Source organism: Bos grunniens, chromosome 26 (assembly GCF_055505025.1).
Source record: "Bos grunniens cultivar Pamir isolate PY7600 chromosome 26, Bosgru_T2T1.0, whole genome shotgun sequence".
In the NCBI taxonomy this organism is placed as follows: Eukaryota; Metazoa; Chordata; class Mammalia; order Artiodactyla; family Bovidae; genus Bos; species Bos grunniens.
In genome coordinates, this window is record NC_141190.1 from 18,752,565 (window position 1) to 18,778,781 (window position 26,217).

General features: G+C 53.9%; 1 protein-coding gene across 1 annotated transcript in view; it reads right to left on the bottom strand.

The window, feature by feature from the left end:
• Nucleotides 1-305: 305 nt before the first annotated feature.
• Nucleotides 306-26,217, bottom strand: part of RRP12 (ribosomal RNA processing 12 homolog) — a 28,964-nt gene continuing 3,052 nt past the window's right edge. Inside the window, exons 4-34 of the mRNA XM_086379378.1 lie at nucleotides 25,267-25,343; nucleotides 24,666-24,771; nucleotides 24,345-24,461; nucleotides 23,139-23,277; nucleotides 22,923-23,050; nucleotides 21,882-21,980; nucleotides 21,176-21,267; nucleotides 19,195-19,306; nucleotides 18,868-18,965; nucleotides 17,450-17,564; nucleotides 16,266-16,408; nucleotides 15,930-16,051; nucleotides 14,952-15,016; nucleotides 14,702-14,864; nucleotides 14,140-14,294; nucleotides 13,780-13,847; nucleotides 13,136-13,229; nucleotides 12,173-12,331; nucleotides 11,956-12,036; nucleotides 11,680-11,785; nucleotides 11,306-11,413; nucleotides 10,642-10,799; nucleotides 9,593-9,684; nucleotides 9,250-9,411; nucleotides 8,958-9,130; nucleotides 8,594-8,722; nucleotides 3,755-3,804; nucleotides 2,969-3,038; nucleotides 1,483-1,550; nucleotides 1,109-1,191; nucleotides 306-839 (exon numbers count right to left, since the gene is read on the bottom strand). Coding sequence (XP_086235504.1) covers nucleotides 737-839; nucleotides 1,109-1,191; nucleotides 1,483-1,550; nucleotides 2,969-3,038; nucleotides 3,755-3,804; nucleotides 8,594-8,722; nucleotides 8,958-9,130; nucleotides 9,250-9,411; nucleotides 9,593-9,684; nucleotides 10,642-10,799; nucleotides 11,306-11,413; nucleotides 11,680-11,785; nucleotides 11,956-12,036; nucleotides 12,173-12,331; nucleotides 13,136-13,229; nucleotides 13,780-13,847; nucleotides 14,140-14,294; nucleotides 14,702-14,864; nucleotides 14,952-15,016; nucleotides 15,930-16,051; nucleotides 16,266-16,408; nucleotides 17,450-17,564; nucleotides 18,868-18,965; nucleotides 19,195-19,306; nucleotides 21,176-21,267; nucleotides 21,882-21,980; nucleotides 22,923-23,050; nucleotides 23,139-23,277; nucleotides 24,345-24,461; nucleotides 24,666-24,771; nucleotides 25,267-25,343 — 3,435 coding nt within the window. The 3' untranslated portion in view covers nucleotides 306-736. The remainder of the gene's footprint in view (nucleotides 840-1,108; nucleotides 1,192-1,482; nucleotides 1,551-2,968; nucleotides 3,039-3,754; nucleotides 3,805-8,593; nucleotides 8,723-8,957; nucleotides 9,131-9,249; nucleotides 9,412-9,592; nucleotides 9,685-10,641; nucleotides 10,800-11,305; nucleotides 11,414-11,679; nucleotides 11,786-11,955; nucleotides 12,037-12,172; nucleotides 12,332-13,135; nucleotides 13,230-13,779; nucleotides 13,848-14,139; nucleotides 14,295-14,701; nucleotides 14,865-14,951; nucleotides 15,017-15,929; nucleotides 16,052-16,265; nucleotides 16,409-17,449; nucleotides 17,565-18,867; nucleotides 18,966-19,194; nucleotides 19,307-21,175; nucleotides 21,268-21,881; nucleotides 21,981-22,922; nucleotides 23,051-23,138; nucleotides 23,278-24,344; nucleotides 24,462-24,665; nucleotides 24,772-25,266; nucleotides 25,344-26,217) is intronic.

The window sequence follows — 26,217 nt, forward strand, 5'->3', positions numbered from 1 at the left end:
GCTGGGGCAGCCAGTGCTGCAGCTCCCCGTTAGTCTGAGTCCTTGGTGCTCGGCCACGGCTCTGCAGACCAAGTTCAGAGCGTTCACTGCCACTCTGGACGCTCCAAATGTCACCTAAATGGGATGTTAGTTGGACGTTGGGAAGACCTCTCTAACAGGTGGGTCAAGATCTAAAGCCTGACCCAGGGCCATCATGCTATGCCCCAGACTGGATACCGAAACTGGTAGGGAAGCAGTCAAGCCACTGGTGCCAATGACTAGGCACTGTTCTTATACCTGAGGGAGGCAGGAGATAAAACACAGCGTTTCTAGGGACAACACATGGTGTTGCATCTTTATTCTATGTCCGGTCACAGCAAACCTCACATGCTCAGAACTGCAGCCAGGCTGAGTGCCACGGGGCTACAAGCAGGTGGGGCAAAGGAAGACCATCTATCTACTCTGTTTGCAAACACTCTGGATGGAAAGCATAGATGCCCCACTAGCCACTCGGAGGTGACAAAGCCACATTCCCATCTCCAGACCCCAGGGGCATCTCTGAAGGAAGACATTCTCATTTGGAGCTTCCAAAATCCAGGGCACTTCTGGGACCCAAGCCTGGTTCCAACAAGTCACTCTGAGTCCAGGCTCCACTGCTGACGGGAGCATCTGGAGCTGGTGTCAAGGCAGCCTGGGGGCTGAAAAGGGCCTCAGGCTGGACCACAGAGCAGCCTGGGGAGGAGGGGGGCCCTGGGGCTCAGGGCCGACGATCCTTCCTACGGAGCTTGTGTCCCACGTGGGAGCCTCGCTGAGCAGCTCTCACCAGGCCCTTGAACTGCCCCTGTAGCTTCATCTTCTTCCTGCAAGAACAAGGGTCACGTCTCCCTGAGACCAGGCAGTCTCCCTTCCCTTAATGTCAAAAGATAGCGCCCGACCCCGACACCAGCTTGAACAGGGAGAAGGGGCGCTGCCGGGAGGTGGGCAGCATGTGATTGGCAGACCATGCCCTTTGTGTCAATAATATTTGAAGGTGCACGTGAGCAAGTAAAAATAGAAAACTGGAAGAGACTTGAGCAATTGAGTGGACAGTGCAACGAGCACGTGCCACCCCAGCCTGCACACAGCGTACCTGTGGTTGAGCTTGGTTCTGTTGAGGGGGATGTAGGCGTAGGGGTCGAGCCGACCCTTCTTCTTCACGTCACCCTTTGCTTTCTGCTCACCCAGAGAAACAGAGTCAATCGGGAGTGTGGGTTTCCCTTTCCACCCTTGCCCCTGATGTGACAGGCCGTGTCCTCCCTTCCTGTCATTCTCTGCCTCAGGTGGTGCCCAAGAGCTCCTGCACCCCGAGATGGCCACCCAGCAAAGGCCTGGGCCACAAGACATCTGTGTGCCCCTCGGTGTGGCCTCACGCTGGCTCCACAAAAAGTACCTCTTGGGGTGGTGATGGGCATTCGTCCCCCGAGCCCCCACCAGGGGAGCCCTTCCCCTGCCCCCAGCTCTTACCTTTGCCTTGTACTCAGCCCCAGGGATAGTCTTCTTGGCCACAGGGCGATGGATGCCAGAGCCTCCCGCTAAAGGGGGAACACAGAGGCCATGAGTCAGGCAAGGCCAGGGCACCTCCTCCTGGGAGAAGGCGACGGGCACTTCTCAGAACACTGCTGGTGAGATGAATCACAGCCAGGACCGGATGGCTGTCCCCTAGCAACAAAGGACGAAGACCCTCCTCGAGAAAGGACTGTCCAGTGACTTGACAATCAGACCACTGGGCTCCTCAGACTGATTTGAATCCATATAAACCTACCAGTGACCTCTGGGAAATATATATATTCTCGACTAACATAAAATAGCACACTCTCTCCAAACTGGACCTTTCTCCATTTGTTCTAGAAGAAAGATCACAGGCTTTGAAATCAGGCAGACTGGGCTTCAACTCCAGGCAAGACTCTTAACTTCCTGGAGCCTCTTAAGCTTATCTGTAAAATGAGGCACTAAGGCTGGATTTCAGATCAGCTTCACATCAACACCGTGAGACAGAGAGGCAGCTCTCATCCCATGGTACAGACGTGAAAACTGAGGCTTCAAGACTGAAGTGCCTCCAAGGTCGCTGTCATTTCCAGTCTGGGCTCCCACACAGTCATGGATGGAATCCCATAGTGCTGGCTGAGGACAGCTCTCTGAGATGACCCAGATGATCCTCCTCTACAGCTAAGAAGCCAGAAGCTCAGAGAGGTAGTGTGGCCAGGCCAAGGTCACACAGCTGAGAGCAGCTGGGCAAGCAGTCCTGAACCCAGGCTCCTGCTGCGTTGTATGGTACCGCGACTTCTGTACCACACCTTCTTAGAGCAGAGCAGGTGAGCTGGGACGTGGCCTGTCGGGCCAAAAAGTGGAAGCAGCCATGGCATTCTTCTACTGGTTGATGCCATGGGGCTGTGAGCAAACACTTGCTACTGGGATCGGGGACTTCCTACACGAGCCCCTGGACCTCCAGATGCAGAGCAAGGGGCTGGGAGCAGGGACCCTGCAGGGGCTGCCTGGGGGGAAGGAGGCAGAGGTGAGACCTCCCTGGCTTTGGGCAGCCACCCTGGTACCTCTAGTACCTACTCCAGGAGCTCAGGAACAACTGTACAGAGCGACCCCCTGGGCAGGCCTCTCAACTGCCACCTTCAGCACAGGACTAACCTGGCCGACCCAAGGCCATATAAGAGACACCCCAGGAGTAGGGTGGGCTGCAAGTCTCAGAAAATCTTGGGTGGGTGGGGAAGAGATGGGGCTTAGGGGCTTCCCAGAAGGGCTGGGGGTTCTGTACACAGACTTCCTAACCCCAGGGCCCCTGGTCCTCAGCCCAGTCTTAGGCAACGTATCAGGCAAACTTCGCTGGTGTCACCTGAGTGCAACCAGGCCTTGCAATCTCTTGGCTCTGCCTGCAACACACTCAGCCTCATGCAGGTGACAGGGTACCTGCTCCAACAGAGAAGAGAGGAAGCCTCACCTTGGTACTGAGGGGGCATCTCTAGCTCCTCGTCGTCAGCCTCTTTCTGCTTAAGCTTCTGGTGCTTTTTCTATAAAGAAGCAACAAGCAAAGTTCATGAACAAGGGGACGTGATCATACTTGCTAACGGCAGCAGTAAAAGCAGTCATAACCTGCATTAGCAGAAAAGGTTCCCTGCCAAGCACTCGATCCCCCACTTACAGATGAGGACACTGAAGCTCAGACAGGGCAAGTAGCCAGGCAAGGTCACACAGCTAGGCAGCGCAGACGTGGGGTTACACTTTTAACAACCCCTGTGACCTTGGGCAGGCTGCTTACCTACTGTAGCCCCCTCTGGAAATAGCAATGATAGAGGCCCCACCTCCTGGGAGGATCAGTGAGGCGACACGTGGGGCTCTCAGTATTCCCCAGTGGTAGGTACCCAACCCCATGTGGAGCTGTCCCGTGGCGGCATGGAGGCCGGCTACTGCCCCTGCTGCCTGCACAGCATATGCCCTCGGGGGAGAGACAAAGGACCATCTCTCTTCCTTCAGCTGGACAGCGCAGCCAACACCGAAGGAAGCACTGGGTGCTTCGGGGGACCCAAGCCCCCACCATGCCCTGCAAAGGGGTTGGCCGTGCCATAGCACGCTCCAGACTGCCTGCTGTGTGCACCCCCAAGGCTCCACTGAGAAGTCAGGAAGCAGGGCGGGTGACTCTCTGGAGCAGGGAGATGGCGAGAAGCTATGAGGCCCAAGGCTTAGGTCTTAGGGCCCCGGCCCTCTAGCAGCAGGAATTACTACTCACGCTCTTGACGCCTACGTCTTCCATGAGGTCACCCATCTCCTCATCCTCGCCTGGAGCCAAAAAAAGAGAGGTCTGTGATCATGCAGGGACCTCCCTACTCCATCTTCCCAAAGCCCACAAATTTCAACCTGCCTCCTCCCGGCTCGTCAGGCTGCAGGGTCTGTCAACTGCACCCCAGGAGACTGGTCCTGTGGAGGACAAGATCCTGACTCCTGCCCCTTCCTCCTCCCTATCCTGGGCCCTCTGGACAAGAGCCCCTCTAGGAAGTGGTGACCCGACTTCTAAAGTAAATACAGCTTTTGTTCTGGATACTCTAAGAAAGTGCCAGGTTTCCTGGGGAGCCGGGCACTCCTGCATACACTCCACTTTGTGAGGAAGACTGCCAGTTCCCCTACTTGAGAATCTTTCCCCTCCCCACGTGTGGGGACATAAAGAAGCATGAACCAACAAAAAGCGCAGGCAACAAAAATAAAATAAATTAAACTCCATTAAAAATGTTAAACTTGTGTGTGTCAAAGATGAATGTCCCAGGATGAAAAGGCAGCCTGGAGGATACGAAAGTATTTACAAATCATACATCTGATAAACGGTTACTCTCCACGATAGTAAAAGATTGTGAAAAGAAGAGAAGCGAAAAGCAAAGGACAAAAGGAAAGATATACCCATTTGAATGCAGCGTTCCAAAGAACAGCAAGGAAAGATAAGAAAGCCTTCCTCAGCAATCAATGCAAAGAAATAGAGGAAGACAAAAGAATGGGAAAGACTAGAGATCTCTTCAAGAAAATCAGAGATACCAAGGGAACATTTCATGCAAAGATGGGCTCAATAAAGGACAGAAATGGTATGGACCTAACAGAAGCAGAAGACATTAAGAAGAGGTGGCAAGAATACACAGAAGAACTATACAAAAAAGATCTTCATGACCCAAATAATCACAATGGTGTGATCACTCACCTAGAGCCAGACATCCTGGAATGTGAAATCAAGCAGGCCTTAGGAAGTATCACTATGAACAAAGGTAGTGGAGGGGATGGAATTCCAGTTGAGCTATTTCAAATCCTAAAAGATGATGCTGTGAAAGTGCTGCACTCAATATGTAAGCAAATTTGGAAAACACAGCAGTGGCCACAGAACTGGAAAAGGTCAGTTTTCATTCCAATCCCAAAGAAAGGCAATGCCAAAGAATGCTCAAACTACTGCACAATTGTACTCATTTCACACGCTAGTAAAGTAATGCTCAAAATTCTCCAAGCCAGGCTTCAGCAATACATGAACCGTGAACTTCCTGATGTTCAAGCTGGTTTTAGAAAAGGCAGAGGAACCAGAGATAAAATTGCCAATATCCGCTGGATCATGGAAAAAGCAAGAGAGTTCCAGAAAAACATCTATTTCTGCTTTACTGACTATGCCAAAGCCTTTGACTGTGTGGATCACAATAAACTGTGGAAAAATCTGAAAGAGATGGGAATACCAGATCACCTGACCTGCCTCTTGAGAAACCTGTATGCAGGTCAGGAAGCAACAGTTAGAACTGGACATGGAACAACAGGCTGGTTCCAAATAGGAAAAGGAGTATGTCAAGGCTGTATATTGTCACCCTGCTTATTTAACTTCTATGCAGAGTACATCATGAGAAACACTGGGCTGGAAGAAACACAAGCTGGAATCAAGATTGCCGGGAGAAATATCAATAACCTCAGATATGCAGATGACACCACCCTTATGGCAGAAAGTAAAGAAGAACTAAAGAGCCTCTTGATGAAAGTGAAAGAGGAGAGTGAAAAAGTTGGCTTAAAGCTCAACATTCAGAAAACTAAGATCATGGCATCTGGTCCCATCACTTCATGGGAAATAGATGGGGAAACAGTGGAAACAGTGGCTGACTTTATTTTTTTGGGTTCTAAAATCACTGCAGATGGTGACTGCAGCCATGAAATTAACACTTACTCCTTGGCAGGAAAGTTATGACCAACCTAGACAGCATATTCAAAAGCAGAGACATTACTTTGTCAACAAAGGTCCGTCTAGTCAAGGCTATGGTTTTTCCAGTAGTCATGTATGGATGTGAGAGCTGGACTATAAAGAAAGCTGAGTGCCAAAGAATTGATACTTTTGAACTGTGGTGTTGGAGAAGACTCTTGAAAGTCCCTTGAACTGCAAGGAGATCCAACCAGTCCATCCTAAAGGAGATCAGTCCTAGGTGTTCATTGGAAGGACTGATGTTGAAGCTGAAACTCCAATATTTTGGCCACCTGATCCAAAGAGCTGACTCATTTGAAAAGACCCTGCTGTTGGGAAAGATTGAAGGCAGGAGGAGAAGGGGATGACAGAGGATGAGATGGTTAGATGGCATCACTGACTCAATGGACATGAGTTTGCGTAAACTCTGGGAGTTGGTGATGGACAGGGAGGCCTGGCTGTGGTTCATGGGGTCACAAAGAGTTGGACATGACTAAGCGACTGAACTAACTGGACTGAACTCCACGATAGAGAAAGAACTTCTTATAACTCAATAAGAAACAAACAACCCAATTCAAAAATGGGCAAAGGACTCGAGTAGACATTTCTCTGAAAAGATAAATGGACAATAAACATGAAAAGACGCTAAACATCATTAATCATTAAGGAAATACGAATCAAAACCACCATGAGATACCACTTCAAACACTCCAGGATGTATACTATCAACAAAATACAAAACAGCAAGTGTTGGTGAGGATGTGAAGAAATTGAAACCCTTGTGCACTGTTAGCAGGAATGTAAAACGGTACAGGTGTTAAAGAAAACAGTACAGCAGTTCCTCAAAAAATTAAAGACAGAACTACCACATGATCCACTTCTGGGCATGTATCCAAGAGAACTGAAAGCAGGCTCCTGAAGGGCCATCTGTACATTTATGACCATAGCAGCACTATTTACAATATAAAGTGGAAGCACTGCTTATGTCCACTATTGGATGATGAACAAACAAAACGCGGTCTAGACGCAAAACAGAACAAGGAAAGGAAAGGGAAGTGAAGTCGCTCAGTCGTGTCCGACTCTTTGCGACCCCATGGACTGTAGCTACCAGGTTCCTCTGTCCATGGGATTTTCCATAGTACTGGAGTGGGGTGCCATTTCCTTCTCCAGGGGATCTTCCCGACCCAGGGATCAAACCCGGGTCTCCCGCATTGTAGACAGATGCTTTACCGTCTGAGCCACCAGGGAAGAACGACAGAACAAGGTCAGACTTAAAAAGGAATGAAATTCTGACACACGCTGTGACATGGACAAACCTTGAGGACATTACGCTAAGTGAAATAAGCCAGGCACAAAAGCACAAACATTGAATGATTCTGCTTATATGAGGTACCACAACTCACATTCAAATTCACATTAATACAGACAAAAACCAGAATGGTGGCTGTCAGGGGCTGGGGGAGGGGGAAGCGGGGAGTTGCTATTTCATGCAAACAAGAGTTTCAGTTTTGCGAGATGAAGAGTTCTAGAGATGGGCTGTACAACAATGTGAGTGAATGGTACACTTAAAAAATGGTTAGACAGGGAATTCCCTGGTGGTCCAGTGGTTAGAACTCCATGCTTCAACCACAAGGGACACGGGTTCCATCTCTGATTGGGTAACTCAGATCCTGCATGCCACGTGGTGCCGCCAGGAAGAAAAAAAAAGAAAAACACAAGAGACAGAACTTTGAAACTGATCAACTGGAGGAAAGACAAAGCGAAGTAAACCCAATGTCACAGGAAGCGTGTGACCAAGTACAGAACCTGGGCGGTCCCTGGGCTTGTGGGGAGTTCTGGGGGAACACAGCTAAGGCCGAGGGGCTGTGGAAAGGCCACACTAAAGCCTGCACTGCATCTTAGAGTGGAGAGGGTCTGGGAAGATGGAGGGGGGGGCCAGGGTGGGGCACACTCAGTGTCAGGATGCCATGCAAGAAGGGAGCAAGGAGATGGGATACACTGAGATGAGAAGGGGGCAGTGAGAGGCCAGAGCAGGAGAGAATTAGTGTCGTCACACCCACCCCCAGTAAGTCTACCATCTCATCTTTACAACCACCCTCTGAGGTCAGTGCTGGTGTTACACCCACTGTGGGGCGAGGGAACCGAGGCACAGAGAGGTTAAGAGACTGTCCACCATCCCAGAGCTGGCTGGCCCAGCTGCACCAGCCCAGCTGGCTGAGAGGCTGCAGTGTGCCGGCAGTGAGAACCAAAATAAAGAGGAAGACGCACATTTTAGAAGACCGAGGCTTTTGTGATCTTACATGACACGGAGAGATATATGTGCAGAGAGGGAACAGGAAAGATGAAACAGGACTCGGAGGTGTTACACCTGAGCAGCCCCTGGACAACAGGAGGCAGTGACTGGGGTAGTCGGGAGGGGCTGGCTCTTTCCAAGCTCTAAATGAGCTTCCAGACCTCAGACTAGTTTACATTTGGAATTAGAAAAAAAAGTTTTTTTTTTTAAAGGAGGGGAAGCAAATAGAACAGAACAGAAGAGAGATCAAGAGAGTGTATGACACAGGGTAAGAGGAAGTACTGCCTTTTGAAAGTTTTGTTTGAATTTATGGAAGTATTGAATAAGTAGCTGAGTTACAACATAAAAAGATTTCTTAATGTGGTCAGCAAAGTTTGAGAAACTCAAAAAAAAGCTGCCTGAGATACAAGCTCCTTATATCTGTTTTCACCTATGCTTCCCCAAAGATGGTCACTGACTGAATGACCAGATGGTGAATGGATGCGTAAGCAAATGCATATGGTCACTGACTGAATGACCAGATGGTGAATGGATGCGTAAGCAAATGCATGCAGCCTTGGCCCTCCTGCGGCGGCAGGCGGCCCCACCTTTGGCGCCTTCCTCTTCCTCCATTTTGGTGTTGGCATCCTCCTCCTCTCGGATGATCAGCCGGCCGTCGGCGCTCACCTTGAAGCCATGGTCCTTCTTCTTGCCCCGGCCTGGCCCAGGCTGTGTGGCTAGTGGGGTAGAGTCAGGCAGTGAGGAGGTGGCAGGCCAGTCCTTACCTGCTCACACCCTCATCATAACCCTCGGGGCCCAGATCTGCGCCTTGGATGGGAACCCGCAGTACAACCATGTGTGTATGTGAGAGGTGAGGGTGCCTGCCGGCCTCCCTGGAGGCCATCCTACTTCCGAACTCGCCCCGAGGCAAGCCTGTCCTCTGTGCCCATGGGCCAGACGTTTCTTGCTCACCCAGGACTCGCTGGGCCACCTTGGGGTCCAGGAAGTTGAGGGGCTCGTCCCCGCCCCCCTCCTTCAGCCACGCCCGGCTCCTCTGGCGGGCCAGTCTCCGCTGCTCCTTGCCCCGACTCCGCTCCTCCTCTTCGTCCTCCTCATCCTCTGAGTCGGCCAAAATCTCCTCGATGCTAAAGACAAAGAAGCCCCGAGTCAGGGAGCTCTGGCAGAGGCAGGGTGGCTGGGCATGGCCTGGGCAGGTTTCAGGTGGGGGGAGACCAGGTCCCCAGGACCTGGCCACGGGGCTCACCTGTCGCCTTTGCCCTGGACAGGTTCCTCCTCCTCCTCTTCTTCCTCTTCCACGGCGGCTTGGTTGAGGGCCCGGTGTTTCTTGGCCCGGGACTCAGCTTTCCGGATGTTTACCAGGACTTTGTGGTACTCCTCCGGCAGCAGTTTCTTCACCAGCTCAAACCTGGGGGGTGAGGGGGCACACAGGTGAGCAGTGAGGTGCCGGGGACGGACAGTGTGTCCAGAGTGAGGGGTCCAGCTGGAGCCCTTCCAGTGCCCCGGCCCAGGGCCTTCTTGGCAGCGGTCCTGGTGGGACTGGAAGCCCCTCCACTCCTCCCCTGCTCCCTCCCAGGCAGGGCACAGACCCAAACTTGCGGATGAACTTGGTGAACAGGTTCCGAAGCTTCATGCGGAAGTGCCGCCGCATGTCATCCGAGAGCTTTCCGATGGCTCCCATCTGCAGGGAAGAGTGCAGGCTTGAGGGTGAGGCACCCTGCCCTGTCTGCCCCCCACCCCACGGCGTTCCCCTGGTTCCACGCGTCCTGTCTGTTTCCCTGTATTAATCTACGGCTGGACCTCTCTCCAGCCTTCGTGAGGCCTGGACTGAGAACCGTGTGGCCGGCAGGTGTCATCTGCGCTGTCCCTCCGTGGAGCTCCTCTGAAGGCTTGTACTGACTCCCATCACTCGGGGACAAGTCACCGCCTAGGCCATTCTGCCCATCCATGGCCCCAGTTAGATGGCAGGCTTTAGCGGGAGGGGGTAGGCTGTCCTGCCTCTCATCTGCCCGTCTTGCCTTGACCCAACCCAAGGCCAGATGCAAAGGAAATCAAGAGCCCTGATGCGACTCAACCCAGCTGCATGTGGAAGTGAGGCGGGGGCGCTGTGGATGTTTGGCTCAGAAGACAGTCCCAGCTTGCCACATGCCTTGTGCCCAGCAGGAGGGGGCCAGGGACCCAATACCAGACGGTTCTTCAGGGACCTGAAACCAGCAGGGGCATCCAAAGGAATCTTCTCAAACCCAGAAGATCACAATGAAGAGGGAAAATGCAAAGGGAGCTTTGCAAGCTGCCCAGGGCAAGCCCAGGCTCCAGCTCTGTTCCAGGACTACTCTCACCTGCGCTGTGGACAGGGGAAATCCGGCCTTGGTTGGCCATCTATAAGACAAGGGGTGACCCTGCCCTGCAGAGCCCCTGCTCCTATGGAAGGGCGTGGGGGATGACAAGAGGAGGCCCAGGCGCTGTGCCCCTTACCTCCACCACCGGCCCCTCCAGGGCTCCTGCACGGCCTCCTGCCGCAGAAGACAGCACATGGCTAAGAAAGTGTTGGAAGCCGCCTGACCTCAAGGCCCCACTGGGTCTCTGCCGGCAGCTCTCGGGCCGTGTTGCCACCGGCCGAGGGGAAGGGGACACTCACCACCAGCTGCACGTGCTTGGCCATGTGCGCCACGTCCATGACGACCACTGCCACCTTGATGAAGCCCAGCGCCGACTTCACCACGTCGCGGGTGCGCGAGGCCAGGAGCAGACACACGTTCCCCAGCAGCTGCTCCACCGTGCTGGTCCCCATCAGACCTGTGGCGGCCAGAGGGCCACTGTCAGGGACACCGGGAGCCCCACCCAAACCCCAGCTGGGCCAGGTGGGAGGTGACCCCGGAGAGGCTTCTGTGCACCTGGCCAAGGACTAGATCCTTTCCATGAATCTCTCCTCTAGTCCCTCAGCCACCCTATGAGCAGGTGCTATGCTTCTCCCGTTTTAGAGAAAGAGAGTAAGGTTCCAGGAGGATCCTGAGTTTGTTCAGGGTTGTTAAGAAACAATGGTTGATATGAAGCAGAACCTTAACTAAGATCTGGGCAAGGGATCTAACCTCCCCCCACCCCTACCCTCCGGGACTCTGGCAGCTGCGGAAGGAGGAAGGCCGAGCTAGGCAGCAGAGAAGGTGGGAGGCAGTTGGGCTCAGGTCCAGCTCTTCATTCTCCCTCCCAGGACCACTCTTCATTCTGGTAGCCACCCTGTCCTGACCTCCTGGGCATTGTCCTACCCCGAGGGCTTGCCAAGCCTTCAAGGAAATAGCGCTTACCTTTAAACTCGAAGAGGAGGTGGGTCAGGGCCAGGATGCTGCAGCTGACCATGGTCACTGCGCCCACGAGGCCGGGGTAAATGAGGATGAGGTAACGCTGCAGGGCCTCTGTGGGGCAGAGAGCAGGAGGAGTTGCCTGGGGCAGAGCCCCCTGCATGCGCTGCATCGTGGGCCCACCAGGAAGGGGGAACTCCAGCCACAGAGGAGCAGCCTGCCCGGGGCCAGGGCCAGACAGCTCACACTACCTCATCTCTCTGACTAGTGGCTGAGGGGTGCCTCCTCCCCCAGCTGGGAGCAAAGCATCCATCCCAGCCCCAGGCCTCCCAGGCTGGGAGTAGAACATCCATCCCAGCCCCAGGTCACCCAGGCCTCACCTTCCTGGTTTGGGCCAAACCGAAGGAAAGCGTGGCCCATCTCCACCAGCAGCGCGAAAGCATTCTTCCGAGCTCCCACCGAGACCTCCTTGGTACAGAGGATCACCTGCCGGGACAGCCCGTTAGCATGGGTTCCCCAAGCTGGCCACCCCAGGGCTGGCAGCCTGGGGCAGCGGGGCCAGGTAAGGGCGCTCACACTCCCCGGCCACCCCCACTCCCAAATCTGCCTTCAGGAGCCACATTCACACATGCGCCCCATCTCCCCACCCCCCGTACCTCCGGGACAAGGGCACTGATGAACTCCTCGTGCTCGGCCGAGAGCTTCTTCACAACATGTATGAGGCACTTCAGACGGGGCTGCGGGACAGGGCGACAACAGTCAGGACCCTCAGTGCCGCCTTCGCCCCGGAGGCCCCTAAAGCATCTCCAGGCAGGTCCTCTCCCGGTGCTGCCCGTCCACCCTCGGGTGGAGTGGGGCCCCTGGAGTCCGCACCCTCTTGGCAGGCGAGGAGGTGCTCCGCAGCGAGTCCAGCAGGGTCTTCTTCAGGTCATCTAGGTGGCTCTGCACGAAGCGGGCCCCGGGGCCCTGGGGGCTGGCACACACCTCCTCCAGCACACGGTAGGCCTTCTTCTGTATCCCGTGGGTCTTGCTCTGGGAAGGGGTATGATGGACAGGGTGAGAAAGGAGGCTGGGCAGGCCTACCCATCCATCCACCCGCCTCAACCGTCACTCAGGCCAGTAACATCCACAGAGCAGCCACATGAGCTGTGACCAGCCCTGGAGGGGACCCAGCGAAGCCTGCCCTCTGGAGCTTGCGAAACCTGACTAGAGGGTAGGGAGACCACGGATGGTGAGAGGTTGACTCTGGGCCAGGCAGGGGACGCTGAGGAATGAAGCCCCCCTCCCTCCCTTCTGCTCTTCCAGGGCCACCTCTCTGGAGGTTGGGTGACCCCGCATGTCCCACCCAGGGCACTGCTCACGCTGCTGGGTAACTGCTTATTACACGTTGTGGTGGTGACAGTTTTCAGGAGGTCACGTTGGCCTGACTCTTGCCCGGTGGTTAGCTGCAGCAGGCAGGGGATGGGTTAAAGCCCACAAGGGCTGCTGTGTCTGGAACTCTTAAAGCTGCCTAATGAGGCCCGAGTGGCAGCAGGGGGATGAGGGTGGGTGGGGTGAAGGTCAGGGCAGGTGCGGATGGGCCCAGTGAGTGAGTTAGGTCTCAGGTCTGCAAGAGGCATCTTTGAGCAGCTGAGGCCTCAACATGGCATCCACGTGACAAGAGTCCAGGACTAGATAGGTACAGAGGGCAGCCACGCCACAAAAAAGCAGATGAAGACTCGGTCTTGGGCGGCAGCAAGGCGTACAGACAGACATCCCCCTAACACACACACACCGCAAGGAGCCCCCACTTGCCCCAGGAGTGGTCGTGCCGGGCTCCCGGCCTCTGTGGCTCACCTCTAGATAGGGCCGGATGGTGGAGTAGAGCTTGCTGATGGCAGCTTCATCAGCATGCGGAGCCAAGGCCACAACCAGGTCCAGGACAGACAACCTGCTCGGGGACAAGAGACCAAGGAGGGGCTTAGCAGAGGCTGGGGAAGGGCGTGGACTATCTGTGTTCTCGTGTCTACTGGGGACAGAGGAAGTGGAAAAGGTCAGGGGCAGGAGGACAAGAGGCCTCAAAGGAGCCCATGAATAATCACTGCCTGTACCTAATTCAGCACTCATAAGATGCCAGCTACTGTTCCTGACCCTTGACATGTGTCAACACCTTCAATGCTCATAGCAACTCTCTTGCAAGTACTATCATTATGCCCATTTTACAGATGAGGGCTCAGAGTAAGTAAATAACTTGTACAAGGTCACAGCTCATAAGTGGCAAAGCTGGGATTTGAACCTATGCAGCACGTCTCCACGGTCCTGGCCCCTCCCTAGCAGACTACAATGCCACTCCGGGAAGGAGCAGCCGGTCAGGCCTCGTGGAGGAGCTGGGTCATTCAGCACCTCAAGACATTCATAAATAATTCCAGAGAGAAACACAGGGCTTCTGCCAGCACACCCTCTAGTTCCCTGGGTTGCCCCAGCCCAAGTGGGGTACTCACCTGGTGAAGTCAGAGCTAGAGGCGTCCAGCACCTTCTCACTGGCTTTTTCCAGGAAACCATTCACCAGCTGACAGCCCAAAGGGATAAGGAGATGGTTGTTCAAGAAAAAATACAAAACACACATACACAAAAGAGAAAATACAAAACGACAGCAGGTCACAGGACTACTCCCTTGTCTCTTTCTCCTCCTCTCCTCCCTATTTAGGGCCCCAAGCCCAGTGCGCTGCTGACATCAGTCCCTGTTCTTCTTGGGGCAGAGGTCCCAGTGAGCCACGGTGGGTGGAGTCTCGACCTCGCCAACACCCCCAACCAACCCTCACCTACTGGAGACTGCTCCTCCCCCTCGTCCACCAGCTCACCTGAGGCTCAGTAATGGTGAGGTAAGTTTTGATGGTTTCCAGCACAGCCCGCCGAGGAGCTGGGGTATCTCCAGCTGCAGCAGGCTGCCCGTACAGGTTGAATAGGATGGGCAGAAAGTTCTTGGCAAAGCGGCTCACTTCGGCACGATCAGCCTCTGGCAGGAAGACCACAGTTTGCACAAAGGGGCAGAACATGCCCCCACCTCAACGGCCACTGGAGCTGCAGCCCAGAGGCATTCTTTTGAGGCACCTGTGATGGGACCAGAGGTCTGGGGTCCTCTGGGACAGGAGAGGCTGAGGCAGAGCACAGAGAATGGGGCCACCCCAGTCTATAGGGCCAGCGAAGGACCAGCCCCACATAAAGGCTGGACAACTGCCAGCACGTTGAGAGTAAAGAGAGAAAGGGCGCAGTTTTCAGCGTCCCATCAACTCCTCGAGTCCCCAGCAGACACTCAGGCCCTCGCAAAGGATGGGTGATAGCTCAGGCAACGAGCAGGCCAGAGGGGGTCAGGGAACCCAGGCCCCCGCAGCCACCTTCCACCAGGCCTGACCCTGCACGTACCTGCCTCACAGCCCTTGGTGACGAGGCTGCGCAGGGCCTGGCACACGGTGACCCTCAGGTCTGGGCGCTCGCTGATGGCCGTGCCCAGAGTCCGTGCCAGCCCTTTGAAGGCGGTGGCCACGTCTGTGGGCCTCGTGCAGAACCCAGGCAAGAGGGTCCAGATCTGGAGAGGGAGGGGATGACTGAGGAAGGTGATGCCCAGCAACCCCGTGCCCACCTGTCCTCCCCAGTCCCCCAACAACCCCCTTACCTGCCACTGTAGCGTGTCATAGATCTTGGACTCCACTGTGCTGCCTGCCTGGGCCAGGTCCATTGCTAGAGTGACACAGGACACGGTCTGACCCTGGGCACACTCCTGGCCAACAGGCCTCATCTTTACCCAAACCAAAAGCCCACTGATGAGGAAGGAATTTGGGTGATTCCTCCGCTCCACTTATTAAACAAACACCTGTTTGTTTGAAAAAACTAAAAAGACCCATGTAAAATAGAAAGCGACATCTGCCCACACTCTTTCCCCGCCAATCTTCCTCCTCTCTTCCGTTTTTGTCACATTTCTCCAAACACATGCACACTTTTAAAAACAAAAGAATTGTACTATACATATACTGTTCTGAAACCTCGTTTTACTAGACAATAAAGTTGGCAACATTTGTTGAATAACTTCTACAAGTCAGGCTGAATACCGTGCACTTTCATGATTATTCATTTAATCCTCACACCATTTCGATTACTGGCCTCATTTCACAGATGAGGCGCAGACCCAAGGTGGGAGGATAAACCTGCCTGACATCACCAAACTGTGGAGTGGCTGAACTGAGATCTGAATATAACTGGTTCAGCTCACCATGAACTACACAGGTCCATTCCCACATCAGGTCTTTCTTTACAGAGAGCAATCTGTGTCCCATGGGGGGCTTTACCATGCCTGACTTCACTGGAGCCCCATTGAGGGATGTGGGGGCTGTCAGGACTTGTACCGGGAATAGCTCTGCATGTGTATATCGGTGTGTACTTGTCTCCCTTGGTGGGAGAAGAGGCCCCTGTCTGCCTGTCTCAGGGCAGGGTCCTGTAATGGGGGAGCCTGGCCATGCCTTGGACCCCACTGATGATGGCGCCCTAGCACTGGCCAAGCACCCACTTGGCCCGGGGAGGCTGCCGCACATCCTAAGGCTGAGGTGCTGGAGCAGCCCTTCCCGATCCCTCCAGGACTGCAGTGGGCCCACGGTACCTTTCCTCTTCAGGGTGGTGGCCAGGGGCAGGAAGTAAGCGGTAAAGAAACCAAGTCGAGTTTCCCGGACGTGGTCTCGGATGACGGGCAGCAGCCAGCTCCGGGGGAAATCCAGAGTCTCTCTGGGAGGAGGGAGGGAACGCCCGGTGAGAGAGGTGACGGCCTGAAGCCGTCTTCCACGGAGCCGAGGGGCAGCACAGGCCCTCTTCCGCCCTCTTCTATGGACCAGCGCTGCACACAGAGCTGTCACCCCAGGGCGTGGACACCCTCCCAGGGGACAACAAGCCGTGAGGCTCTCCTGGGGCTGGTATGGAAGCCAGGCAGGGCCGCACTTACTCAGAGCCATCGATTTCCAAAGGCACGGCCTCTAAAACCACCTCGGGGCCCATGCTAGCCACCGCAGCCCCCACTGCGCGGTCCAGAGCTGCCGTGTGGGGGAAGTGGGGGGAGAGGCGCAGGTCACACAGCGACTGGAGACACTAGGGCACAGTCAAGGGACCAGGCGTGAGATGGGCATGCAGGACAGGCACCATAGCTGAGTCTGGGCCAGAGGCTCCAAGAGGATGAGGTCAGGAGCGCAGGCCCAGGTTATGCTCCCTCGGAGGTCAAGGGCCAACGACCAAAGTAACCTGTCCTTGACCCCTCCTCAATGCCTCAGGATTTTGTAAAAAATTCTGTATTTGTTAGTAACGTGTAAAAATCAAGTGATTTTACATACAAATGTAGAGTTCCAGTTTATCTAGAAAAATGGGAACATCTGGGAAGCGCAGACCCACACGGACTATTAGTAAATTAATAGGTGCTGTGGAGTGGCTGCCCCTGAGCTGCGCCCTCTGGCTCTCCATAGCCCCCCAGAGCCCCGCTGCGAGCCTCATTCCTTGGCGACCTCTCCTAGGGGTCTGATTTGCCAACCTAGCAGCGCCCAGACCAGGCCTCTCAAGGCAGCCCCCGCCCTCCCAAGGTAGCTCCTTTTGTCCCACCAGCATCAGGGGGAGACAGTGAGGGCCCCACGAGGCCTGGAGCCTCCACTGCTGGAGAGGGGTCTGCAGCCTGTCCTCGGGCCCCTACCTGCTCCTGGAGCTGAGGAGGACCTCTGGGTGATCCCTGAGCCTTACATGGTTTCCTCTGGGCCCTAGTAACCTCCCTGGGACTTAGGGCTGCTTAAAATGCTATGCTCACTTGTTTTAGGAAATTTGAAGAATTAAAACATAACAGATAGAGGTGAGGAAGAATCACACTAGTTCCCTGTGAGTTTTAAAACCATCACCTCCAGCCAAGACTAGCAAGCAGGCATTAGGGGGTGCGGGTGGGGGTGGTTCTGACCCTCTTCTCATTCCTTCCATGTTGGCCCAGTCAGTCACCTTCCTGGGGACACAGTACTGAGCACCTGCTGCGGGCCCTTGGCGTGGGTGAAGGCGGGGTGGGAGTGTGGATGAAGTGCAGACGTAAGAGAGACACATGCCCCTCCAAGAGGCCAAGGTCTAACAGCCCAGCGCCACCTCCTGCCCTGGCCCACTCACCTTCTTCATCACAGGATGGGCCTGCCTCCCACAGGCTTCGAAGAAGACACACAGCAGCTGCAGCACAGAGCTCCATGCTGCGTGGAATCTGTACGTCAGGCCCTCCTCCACCGCCCTGCCAAGGGAGTGGGCAGTCAGGGTCACGAAAGTCCATGGCTGGCACCAGGAACTACTGACCACAGCAGGGCAGGGCTCCAGGGAAGGCCAAGGAGGGGAACCAGTATTTATCAAGTGCCCTCTGGGCTAAGAATCTCATTTATATAATCTTCACACTTCCAGAAAAGGCTGTGAGGTTATTTGTTCCATCCTCAGATGCTGGGAAAGATTGAGGGCAGGGGAAGGGGTTGACAGAGGATGAGATGGTTGGATGGCCTCATTGACCTGACTTTGAGCAAACTCCGGGAGATAGTGAAGGACAGGGAAGCCTGGCATGCTGCAGTCCATGGGGTCACAAAGAGTCAGACACAACTTAGCGAATGAACAACAACAACAGATGGGGAAACTGAGGCTCAGAGAGACTAAATACCCTTCATTGAGCCTCCAAAGCGCATGCTGTCACTGTCCCATGCTTTCTCGGTCTGACCAGAGGTAGGAAGCTGGGGTAGGAACAGGTGGTCTGGACAAGAGGGAGGAAAGCCACAGCAGTGGGGGGTGGGCAGGGCGCTAGCCCTTTCTGGCCTGTGCGCACTGCGGTCAGTTCATCTCTCAAGGCTGAGCTTCAGAGGCTTTAGGCAAGAATGGCTAACAGGGATCAGTGTGGGGAAAGAGGTGAGTTGGGGGGTGAGGTGGCAGTGCATAACAGCTCTACTCAGTCTTCCAGAAACTTCATTCCAGGTCTTCGTAAGGAACGGAGCCCAAAGCACACCCCAGAGCTGAGCAGACAGACCCAGAGGCGACACCAAGCATCCAGGCCCCTTGGTGCTCCGAGGCTCCTCGCTGGTGGCAGGGAGGGCGAGGTGGCCCCATCTGTGAACAGCCCCTCTCACAGTGGTGTAGAGGGCAGCCCAGCACGTAAGAGTGGACTCTGCAGTCAGGCTGCCACTTAGCAGCTCAGCCTCCCCAAACTGTCAGCGGGGTCAGCACCTATCTCCTAGAACCACAGAACTACCACTAGTTTCTATTTATTGGTGCTCAACTACACAGCAGGCACTATCCTGCGGACTTTACATTTAAAACCTCATCTATGCTCACCTCCGTTAGCCTGATGAGGACCCTGAGGTGGAGGACGGGCCCCCAAGCCCACACTCACAAGCACAGTGACACTACAGCACCTGGGCTGTGACCAGCATGCACACGACAGCCACTGCTCTGGCCGTGTGCGCAAGGCCCGCCACGCTGACGAGAGGAACGCTTGTCATCAGGAGGAGCTTTCGACAGGCACACCTTACTCCCTCCTAACGCAGAGGCTGCCTTCTCACCTGAACATCTTGGCAATGCACTGGGAAGGGCCTGAGGCTGAGGAGGTCACAGAGCCAATGTCGGCCATGTGGGGAGCGACACATTCTTTCAGGATCTCCTGCAAAAAAGAGGCCACAGCCATTTGGGCCTAAGCTAGCCCCCCAGTGCCACTCTGCCTTCCCAGGTGACTGCTCCCTGAAGCTTCCAGGAAGTCTGCCTCCACTCCGAGAACCTCTTCCCCAGGATGTAGCCAGAGACCGTGGGCGAGCTCTAGGGGAGACAGGGCAGCAGGAGACCCCCTCAGACTCTGTTCCGCTCACTAAAGCTGGGGCTGGGGGTAGCGGTACCTGGAGGCACTGGGTGGCAGCTGTTACCACTGGCAAGTGGGGGGAGAGGAGGCAGGTCGTGGCAGTTCCAAAAAACCGAGGGAGGTGGCCCAGCCCCAGATCCCGATGCAGCCTGTCAAGACAAAAGGCTTCTGTGGTGCCCGGCCCGAGGCCTAGGGGACTCAGATGGCCCAGGTCTGACAGCAGCCACAGATCCAAGGGGCACCAAAAGGCCCTTCCGGTGGGCAACTGTACAGAGTGCTGTCAGGCAGGTAACAGCTACCCGTGGTACAAGGTTCAAACAGGTCTCCAGGGTGCAAAACCAAGAGCATGCCTACCTCCCCACACCGTCTCCCAGACTGACTCAGATGCACTTCCCTGGGGAAAATCAAGGCTAAGTTTCTCAATACTCTTTCAGAAGATTTTACACATATACAAACACACAAAATAATAACTGCCAACGCTTATGGAACAATTATCACATGCCAAGTTCTGGTGTAACAACAAACATTAATTCACTTAAACTTCGTAAAAATAAAAACAACAACTGAGATTAAACCCTATCACAATTCCCATTTCAGAGATGAGGAAACTGAGGCACAGAGAAGTCAAATAACTTGTCCGAGGCCACCCAGCTAGTGGGGTGGGGGTGGGGGTGGTCTAGATTCACACCCTGGTAGTTTGGCTCAAGAATGCAAACCATGACACACCTTGCTTTTTCTCAATGTATCTTGGAGATCTCCCCATATCAGCATGCACCCATCTACCTCAGTTATTTCCAACAGCTGGGTAGTATTCCACTGTTCACACCTAACCAGTACCCACCCTGGGACACATCCAGGTTGCTCCTAGGTGTTTCTGCCATAGGGTCACAAAGAGTTGGACATGACTGAAGCGACTTAGCACATCCTACAATTAGGGGAATCCTCCTGTAGGATAAACCCTGAAAAGTGGAGAACAAAATGATCCGGCCACTTTCTGGCACCTCCAGGTAAAAAGCAGTTTGGTGCAGGAAAAGAACATGAGCCTGGCAGACGCGGCACCGCTTCCCCACAGCTGCGTGACACGCTCACACACAGCGCTTCAGTTTCTGGTTCATGAAATGGGCTGAGACCTTCCTCGTGGGGTGGCAAGATCAGCGAAATGAAACACGGATGCAGAGTACCCAGAACAGTCTTCTGAGGGCCAACCAGAAGCCTTCAGAGGACAGAGGATGACATAGGGGTCGAGCTGTCAGGGACTCGACCCTGGCTCCAGGCAAAATGCAATCACCAACTGACACTCTGTTTTATTCTCAATCTTATTTGGGATAAGTGAAGCTATCCAGTGGCTACTATAAGAGTGAGTGTTTTGCGTGCATGCTAAGTCGCTTTAGTCATGTTCAACTCTTTGCAAACTTATGGGCCAGGTTCATGGAATTCTCAAGGCAAGAATACGGGAGTGGGCTGCCATGCCGTCCTCCAGGGGATCTTTCCAATCCAGGGATCAAACTCACGTCTCCTGCATTGGCAGGCCAGTTCTTTACCACTAGCACCACCTGGGAAGCCCCATAAGTGTTATGACAGAGACACAAAACAGAAACTGGGTTCGAAGGACTGAGAATCCCAGAGAAGCAGACCATTAACCCAGGTAGGACGTAGGGTGGAGCTGCAGAAAGCAGATGATACCCTCTGAGAAGTAAACGACTGCACAGGGCGACAGCCGGGGGTGACAAGAACGGCCCTTGGCCTCCACCCTTCAGTGGGGAAGATGCTCTCAGAAGGCCTTGTTGCTCCTCACAGCTGATTGGTAATCGCTCTGGCAGGAGAGGCAGCAGCCCTGGCTAACCCAGGCTGTGCTCCCCAGCCCTGCCTTCATGAACTCAAGAGCTGGTCTGCACACACTCAACATAGAACCACCGCCACCCCCAGAAAAAGCTGAACCCCCTCCAACTTCTAGCTCATGGCCCTCCTGTCTGCAATGCACGGTGGGGAGCCAGGACCGCCCTCTACCGTGACCTTACCTGACCAGGTTGATATGGGCTTTCTCCATGACCTTCAGCCAGGCCAGCAGGGGCTGTAAATCATTCTCGCTGGGAACGTAGTCGTACAAGGCCTAGGAGAGGGACCAGGAACAAGCAGGTGACAGCAAAGTGTTTCAGCAGCAGTCCAGTGACAACACCCCTTCCTATCACTACACGACAGCCTGCACACGGGGCCCTAGAACTCACAGCCCCCTTGGCTTTCCTTTCCCTGATCCATGAAGCCCTTCTGCTTCCGCTTCTAGGGGAGAAAAGTCTTTAGGAGCAGTCGAGAATAACTTGGTTAACACAACCCTTTGTGAACCTGACAAAGACCAGAACACTTCTCTGGAAAAATGCATGTGAACATACACACACACACACATTTTTACAAACAATTTTTCTGGGGGGCCGGGGGGAGGGTTGTGCTCCCTTCCCCAAATCCACCTAGAGATCCCTGTTTGAGGTACCTGCTACCATGAGACCATGCTGAATGGTTTACTATGTTATAACTACCACAAAGTCAAGGGTCAGGGCCCCACCTGTGGACACTAATGTGGCTTTGGTGGATGGTCTCCTGGCTGTCTACCCGCCTCCTATGCTGGGACAGTCCAGTCTGGCCTATTCAACCTCGCTCTGCAGACAAGTAACAGGGCTCCCCCCAGCACAGCCATGTCCCCCATTTCCCCATCCCTCTGTTAGGTCTCACTGTGATGATCTGGGCGTTGAGCTCTGCCGGCAGGGTACTTGCACGGGGCTTGGCATGGAAGAGGCTGTGAAAGGCCTGCATGGCACAGGCTGTCACCAGCTACAAAGGACGTGGAGGTTAGTGGGAAACTCACTTCGGAGGCCAAGGCAGCCCTGGGCTCCTCCACATCCCACTCCAGCTGGTGGGTTGCGGGGGGAGACCTGGGCCCCCTGAATCTCAAACATGCACCCGACGCCTAGATACTCAGACACAACTGTTGCTTTAGGAAGTCTTGGCAGCCACTGGGAAATTTTTTAATGATTTAAACGACATCAGAGAAATGTGAACAACATGTTTTTAAAATTATGGACTAAAAAAACAGGCTACAAATGGTTGGCGTACTATAATTAAAACTGTATCTTTATGTGTTTTCTTATCTAAAAAGAAAATGTCTAAAAGGATACACAGCAAGCTGCCTGTACTATTTATCTTAGAAAATGAGACTTGGCGGGAAAGAGACCTCTATTTTTTACTTTATACACTTCAGAGTTTTTTTTTCTTTCTAAGCAACGATCAAGTTATTCATATATTAAATATTTTAAAATACGTTTGTGAACAAACACTGTATGAGAACATATAAAGATTAACAGAATTGTGCTAGGATAGCAGAAATGCATGGCATCGCTTTTATGTGTCTTTAGAGTGTCATACTGATCTTACTAAATTACTAAGTGAGCAAAAAAAGAAGGTGAGAGAGAAAAATATAACCATACGCATGGGTGGGGCGGAGCTCAAGCAGGGGAGAAGTGCTACCTCACCAGTCCCACCCGATCCCACCTCCTCCCTGAGCTCATCTCCCAGCTCTGGGGGCGCTGTCTGCCCCACTCCAGGGATGAGATGCGTCCTCAGGTGTAGCCAAGAGCAGGGTCGGGGCCAGGAGACCCCAACTCCCGCTTTTGGCCTGAACAGTGAGCTTCCCGAGTGCCAGCACACAGGCCTGGGGTCTGAAGCTCTGCCCCCCTCCTCCTCAGTGCACCCCCATGCACTGGGACATGAGCTCACCACATGGTTCAAGGTCATGACCCGCAGGAGAGTCTCGCTGCAGCTCTTCACCAGGCCTTCTGGGAAGCAGGGCAGTAGGTCCTTCAGCAGGGTCAGCATGTGCAGCATGGTGGTGGCCTCCTTGGAGCCTGGCAGACAGAGGGGCAGCTGAGACTCCAGCCCACTCTCTGCAGCTACCCCCGGCCCTGCCCCACCCACTCCACCGCGCTGCCCCACCTCCGGACTTCTCGATCTCCTGGATGCAGAATTTGGCAGTAGAAATGGCAGCAGGGTGATGGGCAGGGGCCTTTTCACCAAACATGAACTCACTGCCCTTGAGGATGGAGCACACCCCATGTTGGGCAGCCTTCCGGATCTGAGGGGCAAGAAAAGGGGACAGGGCCGGGTCAGCACTCAACCAGCAATGTGGGTGGTTGTCACGACCACCAGCAATGAGCAATGATCACATACCCATGCTGGGGGCATCCTTTGCATGGACTCCCGGGCTGATAAGTAAGACAAACCTGGGTTTCAGGTTCTGCTCTTCTACTAACTCACCAACCAACCTTGAGCGAACCAAACTACTTAGTCTTTGAGCTTCAGTGTCTCATCTTTACAACACAGATTTCTCTGTTTATGCCATCATCCAACAATACAGAGTGGTCACCAGTTCAGCAGTGAACCAGCAACTCATCAGGAGATAGGAAGTAAAGAAATGTATGCTGGAAGATAAAAGTACTTTGCAGACAATAATACAGGGGCTGTTACTTTTTTATGCAATGATCAGGTAAGTGTCACTCCAGTGATGTGACGTTCCAGCAAAGACCTAAAGCAAGTGAGAGAACCGCCATAGGGATTCGCAGGGAAGGAGGCACAGGCCTGCCTGGGAGCAGAGTGCTCAGCATCAGGAGTGACTCAGGACTGTTATGACTGATACATTCCCCCCAATTATAAATTTCAGGAGGAAGCAACGTGACCGAGCACCACTTACTGGGCACTGGCTACAAGCCAGGACCTGGACCAGGTCTGAGGAAAACTCCCGAGTGTCGCCATGACCTTGCAGCAAAGTTGATTTTATTATCCCTATTTACAGCTTAAAAAACCAAGACTCAGAGAGATTAGGTAACTTGTCCACAGTCCCAGCACAGTGAGTCAAGTATTCAATTCAGTTCTGTGTGACTCCAAAGCCCCCTCCAGCCCCCTCTCCTTCCACTGTAACTAAATACATCACTGACCAGTAAGGCAGCAGAAACTCAAACAGGCCTGACTGTGACCATCCCTCCTGCAGGAGTGAGCAGACAGGGCTTCAGGCAGGAGCAGAAACTCCGGATAGGAGTCCAGCACTCAGGTGACCTCCCTGGGCCAACTCAGCAGCCCAGCACCAGCGGGCTTCCTGGAATGGGAGTGGCCGCCCCCCCCACGCCCGGGGTCCCACAGGCTCACCTTGGGCTTGGTGTGCACGGTGAAGCTCAGCAGCCCGTGGTACACCTGCAGGGTCACAGGGAAGCTCCAGGCCTCCAGGTCCTGCTTCCGCAGAAGGGTGGCCAGACAGGAGAGGACCTGAGAGGAGAGGCAGAGACCCTCAGCTCCACCCGCTTCAGCCACGTGGGAGACAGCCCGGGTTCTCCGGGACTCCGGAAAATGCCAAAGGGCTTTCTGAGGGTCCACAGAGTGCCTACACCCCTCCCAGGAAGCGTGAAAGCTTTAGCCAAATCAGGTGGGCTCTGGAAGATAGCAGAGGGACACCCAGACCCAGACACTGACCCATCGGAGGGCAGAGGTGGAGCCACTGATGGCCTGGACTGACATGATATCCACGAAGGCCTTGGAGGTATCGGAGAACTTCTTAATGAGCACAGGGCTGGGCACGCTGTGGGGGAGAGAACAGAGACAGTGAGAAGCCCAGAGGGGTCTCCGAGGGCTGCTGGTCTGGAGGAGAAGCTGGACAGAGTGGGGCAGCGCGGGCTCCGTCACTCAGCTGGCTCCCCTGTCGTGACACCCAGTTCAGTGCGTTTCAATGGCCCCTGAGCTCCCCGCCTCCCTCATATTCTCCACCACTACCGACCCAATGGGACCTTATAAGCTCCCCTCAGTCCTTTCCCAATGTGTCCCCTGGTTGCAGGTCCCCAGACAAGCAGGCCCAACATTCCACCTCATCCCTCCTGCCCCGCTGGCCGTCATGGCTGTCCCCGCCCAGCCACCCCAGTCACACTCTTGTCCTGTTACCATCCCAGGCTACCCGGAGCCTGAGCCGGGAGACTGCCACTGGATACTTAGCATTTTTTTGTTCTTTTTAATAATTCCTGTGTTACTCCGTCCCCTCCAGCCCCTCTCCCTTCTTCCCTCACAAGGAGCCAGGACTCACCGCTTGAGGACAAGGTTCAGCAGGTAAGCAACAGCAGCCAGAGACTCCGTGGACTCCACCGCTTCCATGGTTGTCATCTGACCAGGCCACGGGGTGGGAATGTGGGAAGCATGTCATGCTGGGCAAATGGGGTACTGGGGCCCCGTGCACCCATGGGGATGGTTAGGACTAAGAACCCTGGTGTCAGAAGCTGAAATCCCAGCTCTGTCACTGTGACTCTGGACTAGCAACTTAACTTTTCTGTGACTCAGGTTTCCTCATTTGGAAAACAGGGATAATTAAGTTGTCGTGAGGTTTAACTGAATTAATACACATCACACTTAGAACACTGCCTGATGTGTGATGAAAACCATTATATCGCTATTTAATTTACTTCATTATTCTAGAGCAGAGGTTAAAAAGCATTTTCTGCAAAGAGCAGCCAGATAATAAATATTTCAGGCTTTGCAGGCCACATGTCATCTCTGCTGCATATTCTTTGTGTGTTTTAACTATCTTATAAAAATGTAAAATCCATCCTTAGCCCTCAGGCTATACAAAAACAAGCCATGGGTCAGATGATGCCCATGGGCTATAGTTTGCCCCTTCTCCACAGTGGTGGTTTTCAGACTTTTAAACCCTTAAAAATTATTGAGGATTTCCCCAAAGAGATTCTGTTTATGAAAATTATATCTATTGATATTTATCATATGAAAAATTAAAATGGAGAATTTTTTTTTAAACATAAGAATATGCAAGCACAATTCCATGAGCTGTTAAAATGTCTTCAGACGTTACATAACTTCTGGAAAACTCTCAAGTACAATCACGACACAGAAAAAGGTAAATGATGGTCTAGTAGTACTATGGAATAATTTTGACCTAGCCAAGCCCCCAAAGGGCGTCCCCAGTGGCTCTGAGGTAAAGAATCTGCCTGCAATGCAGGAGATGTGGGTTCAATCCCTGGGTTGG